The 20,430-nt window shown below is 45.6% G+C and overlaps 1 protein-coding gene across 1 annotated transcript in view; it reads left to right on the forward strand.

Moving 5' to 3' along the window:
- The window catches only part of CDKAL1 (CDKAL1 threonylcarbamoyladenosine tRNA methylthiotransferase), a 2,392,744-nt gene that overhangs the window by 429,145 nt on the left and 1,943,169 nt on the right, over positions 1-20,430 (forward strand). The window contains exon 4 of the mRNA XM_086965147.1: positions 16,640-16,724. Coding sequence (XP_086821273.1) covers positions 16,640-16,724 — 85 coding nt within the window. The remainder of the gene's footprint in view (positions 1-16,639; positions 16,725-20,430) is intronic.

Below are 20,430 nucleotides of genomic sequence, written 5' to 3' on the forward strand. Positions count from 1 at the left end.
CCATTGTTATTTGTAATATCAATACATCTAAGTCACGTAAATACAACACACATTGCATTACAAATGCTATAGGTGTCACATTTGCAAAAGTTAAAACTATTGACATTGTAACTGACAAAGCTATTAATTTTGCTACTTTCAAAACCAACACATAAATAAAAAAAGTGTCATTTACAATACCAATAGCTCAAACTTTCCTAATGCGAGACCTATTGCATTTCCAATGCTTGTTCATCAGGGGCACTTTTGGGCCTTTCGGGTACGATTCGAAATTGGACTGCTTCACAGTATTTTAACAAGTCAGTCACATTCCTCCTGGACTTTTCCTGGCATTAGTTTTTTCCTGGACAACCTTAGCCACCTCTGCAAATGTTACCAATAAATTGGAGAAATCGGAGTCATCACTTCTATCTTGCCCTGTCATAGGTATGTAACATTTGCTTCAGTTCTTGCATGGTTTACCATTGACGGAAGGTTCACAAAAAGCAGTTCTCCGATTCTGTTATTTTCACGCCCACATATTTCGCTTCCTGTATAATGCATGTGAAGACTGAGATGACGTTACCGACATTCATATCGCTTATTGATGTGGAAAAATCCAACAGTTCAGATTAAGTTAAATTAATTTTAATGCCAGAGAGCCTGTGTCATTCCTATAGCTATAACAGCAGGACAGAGAATATGCTGGATTTCCCAGGGTTACAATTATGGTGGAATGCTAACATGCTGAGTTTGTTCTCTACCCAAATTAAATCAATTTTTTTCTTTCAAACTCCCTCATTTTAATGCTGGGGTTCTTCCAAGAGGGATAAAACGAGTTTGTTTGTTTGTTTGTTGACCCAGGACAGTGCTGTCGAATTCCTCTCCTTCACGCTAGGACTGTCGGTCATGTTCCTCTAAATGAGTCTAAATTACATTTGTACCAAAATGATCCCTGAACGCCCAAACAGCCAGATATGAAAATAACAGCAATCAACACATAGATTTCCTTAGCTTGCTAAAGTAGAAAAAAAACACCTTTACCAAATAATTCCAGTGCCCGCATGCAAAAAAAAAACAACAAAAAAAACGCTGCCATCAAAGTGCTGCAAACTGGAGCGCTTGAAAGCTGAACTAAAGAGGAGACCATGTTTGCTTTTGGTCTTGTACGAACAGTAGAAAACACTGGAAAGAGCAATAACATAGTATTTATATAACCACAGAGTTTGATGACTAGAACTTATATGTCCATTTTGTGAAAGCGTATTTTTTTCTGAAGAACAGTCCTTCTATTTTTATTTTAGAGTTATAAAGTATGCAATTTCTTATTTTGTCAAGTTCTTAAAGTAGAAGCAGTTCTCCAACCCCTCACTTAAATGAACAATTTCATATTTCACTTCCTGAATATGAAGAACCCGCTGCACCTGTGTTTGTATTGGCCCTTCATTGTTTTCTTACAGTGTCATTTATTTCTTAGCTTACAGTTCTCCTGGTTCTTGTTCGTGGATTTACTAACTAGAGATTTCGATCTGCTGGAGGTTAGGTCAGCTGATTGGAAATCGGCTTGCATTACACGTGGTTCTCCATACAGGTGTCAATGTGCATTACCCACAAACCTTTCCAGGCCTGGATATCCCAACTATTTTTCCATTCACTTTGGTTAGGTTTGACGAATGAAACATAGATTTACTGATTGAGCAAGAGAGTAGGTAATTTGATAGTAATGTTCAGACAGTCTTTAATCATGTCAGTGCAAATGTGTGTGTGTAGTCTGGAAGTGCAGATTTCTTTTCCTTTTTAGGCCTGACATTGACCAAGAGATCTTGATTTTGCTAAAAAGGATTTATATTGATGTATCTATATATCTAGATATAGATATCTCCCTCAACGTTGACCTGTTTTGTGATTGTGTAATTATTTTTCTTGCGGCCACTACAGAATGGGGCACTTTGAATGGCAAAACTCTGCATTTTCACAAGGAGCATGTGTACACACAAATTAGTTCCCTTCTGTGCCAGGGACTACTATTGCAATATGTGCTTTTGGATACCAAAAACATATTTTCGTCATTAGCAATGTTTTTTTGTTGGCAATGAAGTTTTATAACTTGACAAAACAAAGCAATCGTTGACAAAAGCCTTAAAGCTGGCAGCCATAGCCAGACCTACTGGCTCAGTGAATGCTTGTTTTGTAATGTCTTTGATTGAGCATTTATAGCATCCGTGCTTCGTAGTTATTGTAAACACAGCATGTAGCATTGTTTACACCACAATCCAAGCTTTTCTTTGGTAAAGTATCCACATATATTTGTAGTTGCACAAAAAGGACTTTTAAGGTAATGTATACATATGTGAAATATTATCTTGAAGCAAGTGTGCTTTATAACTAAGTAACTACGTTTTTAACATACAAATCCTGGAAAACTAGCCAAGTTACCCAAGGCATCACAGCCTGACAGAATTAAAAACCCAGAACTGCAATGGCTCTTGAACTTATTCCCCTACTTACAGTGGTGTATCAAAACATGATTTTTAAGGGGTAATACAAGAGGCTCATTGATAAAGCTGTTGGGGCCACTTACAACCAGAGATCATGACCATTTTCCGTGAATACTTAAAAACAAGTGTGTGTGTGTGTGTGTGTGAATATATATATATATCTATATGGATATATGTATACATACACAATTACATAAAAACACACACAAACACTAAAAGACCAAAGGTTAGAGAGACGTTATAGTTAGGTCCAGATTTTACACACACAAAACCATAGAAATTCTGCTGGTATAGTTATATCAAGTAACTATAGCTCGTGCCCTAAGGTAACTATAACTTGCGCCCTCACCATGCACATTTTTCTCAACACTCATTTTACAGCATATGTTGCAGTGATATTATCAATGATGTCATAGAAGATGTTATGAGTGCTATAATATGTAGGGTCATTAGCAGTGCATGGCGAGGGCGCGAGTTATAGTTACCTTGGAACAAGAGTTATAGTTACTTGAGCAAACTCTTAACTGCTGAAATTTCTATGGTTTTGTGTGTGTAAAATCTGAGCCTAACTATAATGTCTCTCTAACTTTTGTATATTTTGTGTGAATTTCTTAGGTTTTTTTAAATTATATTAAGTCCCTGTAACCTTTTTTTCCAGTGAATTTGTAGTTTATTTGAAACCAAAAGAAATATTTAATTACCATACGTTAATTCAACCACTGCTCGAGTGTAATTCCACCGAGTGGTCCGGGCTGTAGTAGTGTCTAAAATCCCTATGGGAAATTGCATGGGTAAATCGTGATTTAGGACCCCCTTTTTCTAGGCTCCCACTTAACGAATCACCCCTCAAGTGAGTAGCAACTAGTTTTCAACATTTCATGCAGATTAGTCAAACTGTGCCAAAGTTCTATGAAAACTAGGTCCTATCTAGAACTACCTACTGGCAAAGGGCCAGTAGGTGTAATGTGTGTGTATCTATCCTCATCAGCACATCACATGCTGTGACACATAGTTTCAATGTTCTCATTACAATAAGTGGGTGTACAAGTCCTAGAAAACAAAACCCAAGATCTGGCTTTTGTGATCCTGGAGACATGGCACCTGCTCGCAGTTCTCCATTCCAGGGCTTTTATTTCACAGCACAACGGGATTGTGGCAGTTTGTCTTGATTCCCTGGACCGTCCACACAGTTGGACTATATCACCTGATTTCAAGTTTTTATAAAAAGAAGACTCCAGACTGGACCTGCGTGTCTTTTGTGGCATGAGGTCCTATGGAAATCTTTCAATGGAAGTGATGGTAGTGACATTGCAAGGAGAATGTGTAATGTTTTTATGTTTAATTTCAAGCATTCACTTTGTTATATTGCCATTCTAAACCACACAGCAACTTTGAACAACAGTGCTGTTATTATTTTTATACCGCAGCCTCTGCCTCTGTTCGTTTCACCATCACTCTTCAAACCCAGCTCTCTTCCACTTCCTGTCTCTGTACTCCCTGTCCCATATCTTCACTATCCCATAACTTCACTACCCCATATCTTCACAGTACTTGCATCCCCTTCACTGACATTTCCCCAAGTCTTATAGGGCATCAGATGGATATTGAGCTTATCCAGTGTGAATACTGTTTATACTGCATTTGAGTTCAAATCCCTTTACCACCTCCTTGAGTAGCTGTAACTGCTCACTATTTCCTCTTTTGAGAGATATGTTTACAAGCTCATCACCTCCACTATCCAGATGGAATGAAAAACTCTAAAGTCCTAAAACAGCAATGGTAACGCTCAATCTCCACCATGTACAGTACCCAGTAACCACCTACTGCCACTTGAACCTAAGAATAGGCCTCTCTGTCAACTTGTGTCTTTTTCCCAGTAAGGGAGCTTAGAAAGAAGTTTATTACAGTTAGTGTATTGAGCTTCTTTCTCAATTAAAACCATGACAGGACACTAAACAAGATGGGCAAGTCATTGGAGTGGGCTGACAACGGAATTGGGTGTTTTGGCCATGGAATTATGATACTTAACATCTAATCATGGCTTTATATCTTCACCTAAATATGCTAAAAATAAACAATGTATTCTAAAGGGTAGGGCCCACAGAACAGTGACAATTCGATTAGAAGGGTACTCCCTTGACCTCCATAGATCCAACAGGAAGAAGGACGAAACAAACGCTTATTGTGTGCTCCCGAGAATATGTCGTAATCCCACAGAAGACTCGGTCACTGGAGATCAGTTTGGCAACCTAAGTACACTGTTATGAGCAAAACGCTTTTTAATTATCATAGAGGAGCGTGGCATTCCACCTTGGTAGGTGAGGTCCTTTTCCCCTTTTAGGAAAATCCCTTAAGTCAGTGGCTCTTGACCTGTTGGGTCCCACTTCATCATTACTGGAATCTGAGGATCCCTGATGAATCATTACTGGAATCCGGGGAACCCCACTGAGTCAATATTGGAATCTGGGAACCCCAGACTAAGACATTTTTATGATTTGAACTGCAGAACAATACATAGTAATATGAAAACGTACTTTCATCAAACAAATAAAGAAATGATAATTTTAATGGGACAGTTGGACCTTCATGAAACAAAGAAATTATTACTTTTTAATGGGACGGTTGGAGCTTTTCTAAATTCAATTGGTCACCTTTTGTCCATACTATATGTTGTTTGATGCTCTTGTAGTGCTCCCACAATTAAATCCAAGGATACTAAGTTAATTTTTAGTCTCCAATTTACAATTGCTTCACATTTACAGAAAGTTTTACAATTTTCACTTTTACATGGTGTTCCTTTATTTATGTGCACTTTATTAATCTGCTAACGTTTGATTTTCTAAGCAGTCGCAAGCTCTGAGTGGCATCGTGGAACACCAGGGTTCTCAGGACCACAGGTTAAAAATCACTGCCCTAGGCAATTCACTTTTTCCAAGCACTCATAAGGGTGTGCCTAAGTTACCCAACTGATTTCTAGTGTCAGATAATTCTTTCAGATAACTTTTAGTCCCTTGGCATCAGAATCACTGCCACCCCATTTGTAACCTAGGGGGCTAGTTGAAAATTGCAAAACCGGACATATTCACAAATGTAGATTTGGTCATTAATTTAAGTTTGCAACCAAATGTTTTTTTCTACGCCTGCCAAAATCCCCTTTGTAGGTCAAGCCTGGGCAGTGCATGCGCTGCTCTGCATGGCATGCTGTATTGAGGTAGGGACTTGAAGCTCTGCCCACATTTTTCATTGGCTTGTGTCATCGTCCACTGTAAACTGTGGCTGTTCATTGGTCAAAATGCTTAGTAGTCCCTCTTTAGTGCCGCCTTGTCTCATTTTGTAACCTCCCATGGCAATACTCCCTGTTACGTGTTTTGTTGCTCGGTAGACTATAATTACAGCCTCCGAACACTATTTTCTCAAAGAGCTTTGTCGGACAACCTTTCTCCTAACGCTTTAAAAATAAAATTTATAGCACACATTTGCAATACAATAGGTTCACATTTGCGAGAGTTTAAGCAATTGGCATTGCAATTGACAATGCCTTTTATTTATGTGTTTTAACGCCTTAACTGCGGCCGTTATTTCGGCGCAGTGCGGGTATTCTAATGGGTGGGCGGGTGCTTTGTCGGCCATTGGCCGACGGCAGCACTAGGGAGTTAGTGCTGCACGGGAGAGGTGAAAAACAACACATAAATAAAAGGCATTGTCACTTACAATGCCAACAGCTCAAACTCTCCTAAATGCGAGATCTAGTGCATTGAAATTGCTTGTTAATTTCAAGCAGGAGTAGAAAAATACATTTAAGCCAATCTATTGGGTTAGTAGAGTTCTGCCACTAGTGTGGACCCCCGTGCAGCCATAAATCCACACTTTGGGTGGAAATTTGATGTTTTAAGATATGGTTTACCTTGAAAATTTGGGAATGGCCACAAATATGAAAGTTTGTTTGCATTACCAAACTACCGTATTACTCAATACCAGAGTGAAAATGGTAGAAGATTTATTACAGTGCACGGCTTTTCCAGGTAGGTAGGAGAGCGAATCACTGTCATATTGAATCTGGAAGTAGGGAAAGGGCTTTCTCCACAGGGACAAATGATTTACCTTGTGGAAAAAAACTGCTTTTAAAAAGGAACTGCATTTGCACTATGGAGTCCATTCACTCTTTAATGAGTTTCCTGCTTCTAAATCTTTGACATAACTAGGCTTGTGAAATTCTTACTGCGTCTAAAGAGGAATGGATCCTTACTTTTCATGCCATCACCATTTCTCCCTTCCTTAGTCAACAAGGTAATGTAAAATCTAATTGAATTTATATGGTGCCTACTTCTTTTGATGAGGCATTGAAATTATTTACTCCAGGCAGCACGCTGCTCCGGGATCCAAGGTTAGTGGTCAGTCCAGTGTTATTGGTTGTTGTTGGTTATTTGGATTAGTTTTTGCATTCAAGTAAACCTTTCCATGCATTTACTTCAGTTATCTGGTGAGATTAAAGCAATAGAAGTTAGGTGTGATAATTAGTGGGAAAGGGGGACATGTGAGTTCATGCAGATATTTGGGGGGTTCACAGAATAGCTATAAGGGATTAGATCATGTTAGGTTACAAGTGCATCACTTTTCAAAAAGGAGAGGTTGTAATCTTTAAAATGAGTTGTGGCCAATTTGCAAAAATATATTGAGATTAAGGCAAATTTGCATCTGACTGCATGTGGTTGTGCTCAGAGATAACAAGCATTTACAATGCAATGGTCTCGTCTTTGTTAAAGTTAGAGCTATTGGCATTGCTCATTACATTATTTTTGTTTCTAAACACCCCCAGAGGTGCACACACCCCCAGAGGTGCACACACCCCCAGAGGTGCACACACCCCCAGAGGTGCACACACCCCCAGAGGTGCACACACCCCCAGAGGCGCACACACCCCCAGAGGCGCCCACACCCCCAGAGGCGCCCACACCCCCAGAGGCGCCCACACCCCCAGAGGCGCCCACACCCCCAGAGGCGCCCACACCCCCAGAGGCGCCCACACCCCCAGAGGCGCCCACACACCCCCAGAGGCGCCCACACACCCCCAGAGGCGCACACACCCAGAGCTGCACACACCACACCCAGAGTCGCACACACCCAGAGTCGCACACACCCAGAGTCGCACACACACCCACACACACAGAGCCCAACACACACACACAGAGCCCAACACAAACACACAGAGCCCAACACAAACAGAGCCACACACACACACACACACACACACACACACACACACACACACACACACACACACACACACACACACACACACACACACACACACACACACACACACACATACAACACCAAGCCACCACCTTTCTTTGACGGTGACTGTTGCACTCTAATTGTCTGGTGGAAGGGCTCTCTCAAACAGTGATCTAGCCACATTTAACTTTTTTTTCAGGAAACAAAGTTCTGGTTAGATTCTGTGCCGGACTTGTGTGGAGCGTCACTGCACGACAATGGAGGGTGCAGCATACAACACAAAATAAAAACAGGACTAGGCAGTCTACGCTGGTATTGCCCCCTAATAAACAAGTCAATTCGGACAAGGAGTGTTGATAGTGCCCCAAAAGTCTAGAACTTCTAAAAAAGTCTAGAACTTCTTCTGAGTTATGCTGGTGCTGCCTACCATAGTACATGTTAATACTGCCCATTCAAAAACTGGCAGCTCTACCTCTGCTGATGAGTGTGCCCTCGGCCATCCTAAATATGTGCAGGCCTTTCGAACATCACAGCTATTGCTCATTTTTAAATTTCCGCCGATGAGCGTTGGTGGTGTCCCCTCGTGTGTTTGCCAGATGTTGGTCCTGACCACTATACCGCAAGCAGATCATGCCAATTATTTACATATGTGTTAGTTCAGCTGAGGGATTTTGAAGCCGGTACAATAAATGTGCGCAGGCATTGATTGTCCCATTAAATATACAACAGTCACTCTGAGGAGTGCTACGCTGCTGCCCCGGGGCCGTCTGTAAACTTAATGGAGCATCACCACTCAGCAATAGTTGTGCTTCCAGGGTAAACTGAACGGGACATCACTGTGAGAAGTTGGCCTAATATGTGATGTCCACTATTCTAGTGGGCATCCTGTATCAGTCCAAGCACCCTTATGGTGATGGTTGTAAAGTCAACCTTATAGACCAGCTATCCTAGTGGTAGCATGGACAAAGCAGTCTTAGGATAATACTTCAGAGAGCATGTTAAGCCAATTGTTTTACCAATAATAACCCCTTGAATACCAAATGAAAGGACACCACACAAGGTATATATCAAATATATATATATTTATTACTAACACAACCCCTCTGTACTCTTTATGAGGTCAGAGTTCGAGATACAGCACAAGTGACTCAATAAGCATACTATAAGTTGCCCAAATACAAATCTGCACTAGGGGCCTCACGAAATATATACTAATTAAGTGGTATCAGAACCACTTCAGGAGAAGTGAATAGGCCTAGGGCCTAGGAAATCGCTGGGACTACACTGAACAACCAAAGGTTAGGAAGTAGGAGTCCCACAGGATGTGTGTGCAGTGTCTAAACACACACGCGGGTTCTCATAGACTTTCAATGGGAACGTAAAGTTTACAAAGTAGTTGATTTCGGGCACTTACGGATGGACTACGGGAAAACCCAGTTAAACTAGGACACTTGGATAGTTATTACCCACGGGAGCACGGAGTACTCGAGTTACCTCACCCAGGGAAGCTGGGTGCATAGGTGTTCTTTCGTGTCGGGTTTCGTCGTCGAATCCTATGGAGAGCTGCACAAAGATGCTGCAGGCGACCAGGAAGATGATGTCCGGATGGATCCAAGGGTGTATCGAAGCAGTGAAGAACCTGAAAGCAGAGGGGACAGAGTCTGGGTCACTAGCCAGGGACCAGGAAGGAGCCAGGCGATGTCGAGATGCGAACAGGTGAAGAAATGAAGCTTGTCTCTGCAGCCACGTGGACCAGGAGGTGTCGACCACGACCAGGAGCTGGATACGGACTGTCCCACGAAGGATCTCGCTGTTGGCGGTGTCAGCTTCCGGATTGGAGTCAACAAGCCTTGGCAAAGGTAACCCACGCAGGAAGGGAAGATCGGCTTCTGTTCAGACCAGCAAGGTCTGGGGAGCTTCCCCTTTACAGGAAAGCAGGAGCAAGCCCAGAGCAACCAGGCAAGCTGTGTTGATTCAAAAGGATGTCTTCAGGAGGGCCACTAGCCAACGGGCTAGCAACCACAAAGACGCCTCGAGGAGAAATGCAGGCGCAGGCCCCACGCGGCACTCATGGAGTGTGGAGGCTGAGCTTCGGTGCACTTACGGCTCGGGGTTGGGGCTTCTCAAGTCCCAATGCACAACTTCGAGGACGCCTCAGAAGCTGCGCAGTTGGCAAAAAGCAGGTACTGCAGGTAGTCCGGTCCCACGTCTCTCGTGTCCGCCACAGGTCTCAGCTTTGCTGTGGATGTGGGTCGGAGTCAGGGAAGTCTGGAAGTCCAGAGGCTGCGTCGCTAAGTCTTCGGGTTCCGGCGGGAGCATCGACAAAGCATACCGGCAAGTCAATGATGGTGCCTGTTTGCACAGGGTGGTCACTCCTTGACCACAAGGGAGATTCTTCAGTCTTCTAGTTGCAGTAGAATGTCGAAGGTCCAGAGTTTCGTTTCAGAGTTTGAGTTGAGGATAATCTAATGTCTCTAGACACAGCTCCTAGCTTTATACTAATCTAAGGGGCTGGATTACCTGCTAGGTCCCTCCTATGGGTGGAACCTGGGAAGGGGGTGGTTACACCCCTTTCCCTTTGTCCAGTTTTGTGCCAGAGCTGGGGCTGGAGTGCCCCAGCAACTGGTTTGAACCTGGCTATGCATGGAGCACCTTGTGTGTCCCAAGTAGTGTCTCATTTCATTCAACCCACCCTGCCCCAATACACTATAGCCTGTCTGGGGAGGTGCTAGCACCTCCCAAGGCAGGAAACCTATTGTCCAGGCATCCACTGCTGGAGTTTCGTCCAGCAGCAGGAAGTCAGACTTGTGTCTTTGGCAGCCGCATCCATTTTTTGTGATGCTGAGGCTCTGTTTAACTTTAACCGGGTAAAGCTACAACTGCATGTCTTCTCCCTCTAGAAGGGTGGAATGCTACCCCCACCGCCAGGACTCGCGGGGGCGTAGTATTCCAAAGCGTATGACACCTTACACGACATGTTTTGATAAAGCCAAACCAAAGTTAGCATTAACCGCGAGAATTATAATGCACTTAAGAGTATATGGTATGGGTATATCATAGAACAGCTATAAGGACATGGTTCCGAAAGCTGCAGACAGGCTCAGCTCATGCTAGAGCACCAGCTCACATAAAACCATGCACTCTGCCCTCAGGATTGTCAAGGCCTGCCGTAGGAGTTACTTATAGGTATATTTGTGTCTATATATAATGGTAGATATAGGAATGCTATACCTAAGCAAGGGGTGATTACACAACCTTGCCCCAGCTGAGTAATCAGCCAGTTGTGTCGGTTTGGATGGCCAGGCAGGGTTGGCATAATACATGCTGCAGCCCCTGGTAGGCCTTGGATGCACCTATGCCCTGGGTACCTATGGTACACTATACAGGGGCTCATAAGGTGACCCAATATCCAATTGGAGATGTACCTAAAGTACATGGAGTCAATTTTACAGTGAGAGCAGATAGCCTGGGGCCCTGATTAACAGGGTCCCAGGCCAACTAAGTTGAAAACCAGCTAAACACTAGGCAAAAAGTTGGGGTAACCATATAGTCAGATATCCACCTTCCTACAATCACAATAAAAAACCCCGGTCCCACACATTGTATTATCGACCGGACCCGTAACGGGGCATCCCAGGAGCAACCATAGACTGCGAGCCATTATTGACGAACACTCAGGATGCTAGTCAAGTACGAAGCGGCAATTCCGCCACACAAAAAAACACCCGCCCGAAGATCAATTCCTGGAAACGTGCCGCATGTCTTCCACCGGTCAATCCCCTATATGCAATGGGCATGAGTTTAAGTCTACGCAACCCCGCCGCTTACTTCTGCCTGCTAACCAATCCGATAGCATGCCCAGCATAACTCTACAAAGCCTATTTTAAATATGTGAGAAACACCGTCGCCATCTTTGATTGAACAACCAGGCCGACCCGTAGTGGGCAAACCCTCGCAAGCATGGACAACACCATCCAAACGTACACATGAAATCGCCTAATCAGTTTTTTATTTTAAACGGTTTCCTGGTTTTGGAATAGCATTTGTACATTTAAACATATGGTTCACGTACATGATCTTGTTCTGAACTGTAGACAAATGGGCATTTTTAGATGATGAGTTTTCAGGCTGTAAAATACACAGGGGATCGGGATTGTAGGGAGTAAGGTTGGGGGTCGAAGAGATGAGGAAAAACGGGGAGGGCGGGCTCGGCGGCGGCTGCGCTGCTAGAGGAGGGAAAGGGAAGGCTCTGGAGAGGCTCTGGTGCTGAAAGTAAAATGGAACCGTGTGCGAGTGCGCTGCCTCTGTGCTCAATGGAGGATCCTGGTGAGTTGCCGGTCCCTAAGCCCTGTCTTTTTCGGATTGGGGGGCGTGTTTTGCAATGATGACATCACAGAGAGAAAGAAATGAAAAATCACACCCCTGAGTCCGAAAAAGACGGGGCTTGAACTGACAGACGCCCTTCTCCTTGAACCCGCCCCTCTTCTCCATTGGCTGGCTTCCTAAACGGAGGCCAGCCATTGGAGGAGAGGGGCGTCTGTCAGTTCAAGCCCCACTCTCTAAGACATAAAGTCTCCGAGCGAGACTGCGCCACCGCAGCCTTTCTCTAGCCCAGACCTAAAAAGCATGCAGAGGATGGAAGGGAAAAAGAGCCATTTAAAAGGGAAAAAAAAAAGAGAAGAGATGACCATCAGATGTTTTAAGTAAAGATCAGCTTTTTAGGTCTGATTTTAGGAACATATAGGACTTTCTTTGAGATAGCTGCAAGACTGTAAAATCAAACATTTTTGCATGTGAAAATAGTGCTATATTAGATAAGGTTGACAGGCAATAGAATCAGTTGAACTGTCGTCCATTGCTAGGCTATCGTTAGACCACTGCTTCAGCAAGGAGAGCTGATCAGCATTTGGTCGGGTTAAGTAATAGCTGCAAGTAAACATTGAAAGATAATTATGAAATGCTGGAGTAGATGTCTACTAATGTTCATCCTCAAGTGTGACCCACAGTATTATATAGCACAGTGAGATTCATCTAGGATGCCTCTGGTTTGTCATGACACAAGAATGAGGGCACAGACAGCTTACCAGTCAGTGCAAGTTTATTGCCTGCATTCCTGTGAGCGGAGTTCAATACGTTGTGCTGAGAGGGCTCCCTTTAAATTCAATGAAGACTTTGTTAGAAAGGTCCTGCTGGTTAGACTTTCTGCAGCACTGCTCTTTGTTAGATGAAAGCATGGGGATATGAGTGCAGATTCTGTTGTGCGAGGTCAAGGGGAACCCTTAAGTGAGGCCCAGACTTTTCTGCCAAGTTCTCAATGTCTGGGGAAACCACCTCCACAGTCCCTTTGCACAACAGGGCGAGAACCTCCTGCTGCAGAATATTAGTATACGCTGCTATTTTAGCACTTTGGCTTATTAATAATGCGCAATAAATGAATTGCATCTGCATTTTTCACAAATAGTTCTATATACAGAGAGAGAAGTCACAGTAGGAGTGTACAACACACTAGTAATTCCTCTTTCAATTTTTAAAGCTTGTGAGAGCTTACCACTAGTGGCAAACCTTGCCATAGAATGGTGTTGAGGTAAACGTCTGCTGCATAGCTTTGCAAAGCTCTGCAATACTGCCCTTTTAACCGTTTTCTGGACTACACTAAGTTTTTCCACCAGTGGACTCGACAATCAAAGGAACGCACTTGAGGTGCACCAAGTTTTGTCTTCATGAAAGCTGTGCTCTAATGCCTAGGGCTTCATATCCCCGGTGGACCTGGGGCTCTGACCCTCCCTCCGGTGGATCTCCGGCTCTGAACCTCCCTCCTGTGGATCTACGGCTCTGAACCTCCCTCTGGTGGACCTAGGGCTTTGAACCTCCCATCAGTGGATCTAGGACTCTGAACCTCCCTCCAATGGAGCTAGGGCTGTGTATCCCCCTCCGGGTGGACCTAGAGCTGGGTATCTTCCTACGGTGGACCTAGAGCTGCATACCCCCTCCCCCCGGTGGAGGGGGTATGCAGTGTACGGCTGCGTACCCCACCCACACTGGTGGACGTTGGGCATAGTACACCCCCCCTGGTGGACCTAGGGGTTCGTACCCCCCTGGTGGACCTAGGGGTTCGTACCCCCCTGGTGGACCTAGGGGTTCGTACCCCCCTGGTGGACCTAGGGGTTCGTACCCCCCTGGTGGACCTAGGGGTTCGTACCCCCCTGGTGGACCTAGGGCTGTGTACCCCACGCCCCGGGGGACCTAGAGCTGTGTACCCCATCCCTACCGGTGGACCTAGGGCTGCGTACCCCACCCCCACCGGTGGTCCTATGGCTGTGCACCCCCTACCGGTGGGACCTATGGCTGTATACCCCACCCCTACCGGTAGTCCTATGGCTGTTCACCCCCCTACCGGAGGGACCTATGGCTGTGTACCCCACCCCCCGGTGGACCTAGGGCTGTGTACCCCACCCCCCGGTGGACCTAGGGCTGTGTACCCCACCCCTAACGGTGGACCTAGGGCTGTGTACCCCACATCTACCGGTGGACCTAAGGCTGTGGGCGCCACCCCTACCGGTGGACCTAGGGCTGTGTACCCCACCCCTACTGGTAGACCTAGGGCTGTGTACCCCCACCCCTACCAGTGGACCTATGGCTGTGTACCCCCCTACCGGTTGGACCTATGGCTGTGTACCACCCCCCTACCGGTGCGACCTATGGCTGTGTACCCCACGCCCCGGTGGACCTAGTGCTGTGTACCCCACCCTAAACGGTGGACCTAGGGCTGTGTACCCCACGTCTACCGGTGGACCTAGGGCTGTGTACCCTACCTCTACCAGTGGACCTAGGGCTGTGTACCCCACCCCTACCGATGGTCCTATGGCTGTGCACCCCCCTACCGGTGGACCTAGGGCTGTGAACTCCACGCCCCGGGGGACCTAGAGCTGTGTACCCCATCCCCGCCGGTGGACCTAGGGCTGTGTACCCCCCTACCGGTGGGACCTATGGCTGTGTACCCCCTCCCTACCGGTAATCCTATGGCTGTTCACCCCCCTACCGGAGGGACCTATGGCTGTGTACCCCACCCCCCGGTGGACCTAGGGCTGTGTACCCCACCCCTAACGGTGGACCTGGGGCTGTGTACCCCACCCCTAACGGTGGACCTGGGGCTGTGTACCCCACGTCTACCGGTGGACCTAGGGCTGTGTACCCCACGTCTACCGGTGGACCTAGGGCTGTGGACCCCACCCCTACCGGTGGACCTAGGGCTGTGGACCCCACCCCTACCGGTGGACCTAGGGCTGTGGACCCCACCCCTACCGGTGGACCTAGGGCTGTGAACCCCACCACTACCGGTGGACCTAGGGCTGTGGACCTCACCCCTACCGGTGGACTTAGGGCTGTGGACCTCACCCCTACCGGTGGACCTAGGGCTGTGGACCTCACCCCTACCGGTGCACCTAGGGCTGTGTACCCCACCCCTACCGGTGCACCTAGGGCTGTGTACCCCACCCCTACCGGTAGACCTAGGGCTGTGTACCCCACCCCTACCGGTAGACCTAGAGCTGTGTACCCCACTCCAACCGGTGGACCTAGGGCTGGGTACTCCAACCCTACCGGTTGACCTAGGGCTGTGTACCCCACCCTTACCGGTGGTCCTAGGGCTGTGTACCACACCCCTACCGGTGGACCTATGGATGTGTACCCCACCCCTACCGGTAGTCCTATGGCTGTTCACCCCCCTACCGGAGGGACCCATGACTGTGTACCCCACCCCTACCGGTGGACCTAGGGCTGTGTACCCCCCACACCCTCCTTCACCATGGAAACCAGGACTCTGTACCCCTGTGGTGGGACCTAGTGCTGTGTGCCCCACCCGCTACCGTTTAACCTAGGGCTGTGTACCCCACCCCTACTGGTGGACCTGGGGCTGTGTACCCCAACTACCAGTGGGACCTATGGCTGTATACCCCCCCGTGGGAGCCAGGACTGTGTACCCCTCTGTTGGGACCTAGGGCTCTCTACCCACCTTCCTAGTGGGAGCAAAGGCTGTGTAGCCCTCCTCCAGAGACGTAGGCTGTGCACTTCCCCCTGGGAACCTAGGGCTGTGTACACTCTCCGGGGGTCCTGGGGCTGTGTGCTTCAAGAGAAGTATTCTTTCAGTACTCCAAGGATCAAGCATGCAATGTGAGATGTTTTTATACACAGAATATCCATAGGTTCGACTTACTTTTAAGATGCATTCAGAGGCGCAGTGTACTGTGCAAAAAGTGTAGTACAAATTAGCACTATACAAAATTATTACAACACCCTGTTTGACCATGGCCCTCATTACAAGTGGCCCTCTAATTGGAGGGCCAGATAACAAGAGTTAAGGGACTCATCGGAACTAAGAGGCCTGTGGAACTGTCTTGTTCCCGCTGAACTTTCAGCCATTCAAAACCGTCAAAAACTACAAGCAATAATGGGGGGTTTCTGAGTAAATTGGACCGGGAATTACTGGTTCACCCTGTACTTCACCATTTCTTAGTGGAGCCTCAGGGTTTCTCTCGCGCTACTCACTATCTTTGCACCCCTGAGTTATTGGGACCCCTGTTAATGGTAGTTATATTGGGCCCTGAATTATCGGTTGTGTGTTCCGGTCACTCCTAATGACGGTTTAGAGTGTTAATTTATTTTAAAGATAAAAGTATCTTCTGTTAAAAACAAATTCAGACATTCTTAATGTGTTCTTTGTGGCCCTGCCCCGTTTTGATTGATGAGAAATGTTGGCACCTCAATTTTTTTAACTGAAAAGTAGGATGCAACTACTGACCGTGCTATGCGGTTTAATTTAGTGTCCAATGCTTGAAATAGATTAGAAGACCCAGCTTGCAAAGGGTGTAAAAACATGGCCAGGTTGGTACCTTTTTCATTAATACCTACATTATCGTTTCTTTTCTCAGAGAACCCTGCACAGGCGGATTTGTGGCTGCTGAACAGCTGTACTGTGAAAAGCCCAGCGGAAGACCACTTCAGGAACTCAATTAAGTAAGTCCGGCTTTTTTAAGCGGTGGAGCTCCAGAACATATATCAGTTTAATGGTTTGGACGTTAAGGGCCTGCCTTGCACAGAACGTTCATGTTTTCTGACTGTGGGTAGGCCAGACGTGTGAGCTTGAATTTAACGATGCTGCCTACATGCCTTCGATCCAATCTCAAAGTGCGCTTGTCATTAATGCTGTAATGTGTCCTATCAACGTTAGGTGGATTAATTAAATATGTATCAACTCCAAGTATGTCACGCCGCACAATCCGTTCATTCTGTATATTCGTTCGGTGCGGATGATGATTCAACGGCCACTCTCGTAACGGCGAACATGTGCAGTCCTAATATATAGTGTATTACTTTTCTGATTGTATCCCATCAGCCTGCCTTCCCTGGAAGCTCAGAGAAAGCAGGATAATGGGAAAGCATGGCCAGATAAGCACAATAAAACAGCGGTTAAGTGGAAGTTTAACCAACATTGCCAATGCCAGTAGCTCTCGTCTGTGGGACCTGCTGGCTTTGCCAGTGCTTTTTGGCGATGCTGAACAGCATCGGTAAAAAGCATTTCTTTTTGTCAGTGCTCTTTAGTATCCATGCAAAAGAAGGGTAGTGACACTGCAGCTCTTGGCAGTCATGCCATTCTGTAGGTTCACACCTGCGTCATTTTCTTTTATTTTTTATGAACTGATCTAAAATGGCACCACTTAGATTTAAAAAATTGTAAGTGTGCTTAAACGTTTTATGGTCGGGCATCAGCAATTTTGCTGCCTGCCCCTCTTAAAAAAAAATATTTAAATGGAAAAGAAGAGGTGGGCAGTAGAGGAGTGGGCGAGGGGAGCAGGATTAGGGAAAGCAACAAGTGTGGGTGAGTCATGAGGGAGGGAGCAGCTTGGGAGGACAGGGGCGCAAAGCATTGGATGGAGACCGCATCATGGGCAGTGGGAGAAGCACGCAAGGAAGACAGTAGCTCGGGGAAGCAATATGGAGTACAGGGGCAATAGAAACACATGAGGGATGTAGCTGGAAAACACATGCACGCTTAATGAGTGTTCAGGCAACAAAGAAAAAAGTAGTGAAAGGGCACAAGTAAAGTGGCTATGCTGCAGGAGAGGGCCAAGTGCAAGATGGCTATCGAATAAGAAGCAAGAAAATGAAATTGGCAATAAAGCCCACCAATGGTAATTAATGGACGGCTTTAATGTTTAACTTTATGGTCAAGTGGTAGCTGGCCATTTGAGGTGGGCAACATTCCAGAAGGATTGTGACTAGACTGTGCAGTGCAATGCTCTTGAAACCCCTGCTGCCTCCTCCAATATTAGCATGTTATCATGTTCTTTCATGTTGGATCGAAACAGTAGAACAGTTCCTCCCTCCAAATGTCATTCCTCTGCCAGCTATCAGAAAACTGTGCTTTTATTTTGATTTCAAGAGTCTATTATGCCTCCCGTTTCAGGTTTGTGTTTCTGCTGCTCTTTCCTGTAGATCTCCCCTGGTCCCCATAGTCTTACCTCCCATGCTGAGGTGCCCCTTTCTAAAACCAACAAACCTGACGTTCAGACACAATGATATAAATTAGCACTATTTGCATTGTGCTGGAGATGCTCACTTCCGTCCCTATTCTACTCTGCCCACATCTGATCTCTAATTGTGGACCATAGCAGCACATTCTGGGTACCACCTTAATTACTCCTACTCTTACCTATTTCATCCTTATGGTCTCGCCCCTTTTATCATTGCCTCCCGTTTGCAACCCCATTACTCACTCGCCACCATTATATTATGTATTTGTCCCTCCCTTTGTAGCCATGTCCCTTCCCTATCTCTCCACATGCCTCCCAGCATCCTCCTCTTCACCAGCAGCCATGTGCTGGAGCAGTGAGTGCTGCCTTCGGGTTGGCACGAGTTCCCTGCGATGTTAAGCAACGCCTGGCTTTTACTGCCCTTTGCTATTTATTCTTTCAGACATTTCTGGGGGTCAAATCCCCCTCACCCCACACACTCTTGAAAAGGTACCTTTACATATATGTGTTGATTGCAGCAATATGTGTTGATTGCATTTGTTACTGTACCATTGAGTATCAAAGTTTGCTGTGTTGCACTCGTTTTCTTTACATACGATTGTATGGCAATTTATAAAGTGACCTTTAAATTCTATAAAGTTTAACACAGTGTTATCTGTTCACTGGTTATTTATCATTTGTCTCCAAAGACTATACCTTTCTATCCAAACTACTTCAAAAATGGATGATGCGCAAAGTTCACATGCATAAGTGCGCAAAATTTCGCGAAAGATACGTGCACCACAAAAAGCATCATGTAGCACTATATTTTAACTCGAAATACGTCCTTGCTGCGATTTTTAGTGCAAGGGTGCATCACACGCTAAAGTAAATAGCATTAAAAAAACAATTGTAGTGAACAAGTCACTTTTTCTGGTCGTTCGCATTATTCCTGTGCTATAATTTGCCATGAACGGCAGAGTAATTACACAACATGCCGGCATCAGTGGCACCTTTTTGCGAATTTTACTCAAGGCTTAACACAAAAATTTTGAAATTACCCTAGTTGTGCCTCTCAGTGTAAATTCCATATGGGCCTACAAATGTACCATTTGAGTGTTTGTGTTCAATAACGTATTCGTGTGGTAGGAAGAAACAAGTTACTTACCTGTAACTTTAGTTCTCCAGTATTGGTAACTTTCATAGATTCCCATTGCTTGTATCATTCCCCGTCGTTGGAATGGGAGCCTCGGTAATTATATATATATATATATATATATATATATATATATATATATATATATATATATCAACACAGACAACCAGCGTTCTCTCTCAGCAGTCTCCGAAAGGGCCCGTGAAGAAGGAGTAGGCTTACTCCGAAACGCGTCGGACGTTGTATTTGCATTAAATCTGCATCACTTAATGAGGCCACGGCTCCCGTGTTTTACTTTCGGAGACTGCTGAGAGAGAACGCTGGTTGTCTGTGTTGATTTAAAGGGGGTGGCTACCCCTGCCGTGAGCCCGCCGACACAGAGGCAAAGGACCAGCCACAACTCTGTGACCAATTTGCCTGCATACATCAAGGACAGCACGGATTTCCTTAAAAACTTGAGCCAAAGTGTGTGGTCTTCAGATTATTTGTTAATCACCATGGACATTGCTAGTCTCTATACTAGTATCTCTCATCAAGATGGACTCAAAGCTTTAAAATTCTATCTAGACAAAAGACCAGTAGAATTGCATAAACATAATGTGATGCTTCTGTCTATGGTGGAACGGTGCCTCAATAATAACATCTTTTTGTTTGATGATAAGGTCTTCAAACAGTTAAGAGGAGTGGCTATGGGGGCATGTTTTTCACCAACCTACGCGGGGCTCCACGTGGGTTGGTGGGAGGAGCATGTCCTCAGGGCACATCACTCTAAGGTATGGCACAACAACATTGTAAAGTATATGAGGTACATTGATGACATTTTCATTATTTGGAGGGGAAGCCAGGAAGAAGCTGAGTGTTTTGTCAAAGCTATCAATGTAAATGATTCCAACCTTATTTTCAGTGCTGAAATCAGTAACACGGAAATTAGCTTCTTAGATGTGCAGGTAACAGTAGTGAATGACACTCTGACTACAAGCCTCTACAGAAAAAATACAGCAGGCAACACAATACTGCACGCACACAGCTTTCACCCGGGTCACACCATCAGATC

Source organism: Lissotriton vulgaris, chromosome 4_1, assembly GCF_964263255.1.
Source record: "Lissotriton vulgaris chromosome 4_1, aLisVul1.2, whole genome shotgun sequence".
Classification (NCBI taxonomy): Eukaryota; Metazoa; Chordata; class Amphibia; order Caudata; family Salamandridae; genus Lissotriton; species Lissotriton vulgaris.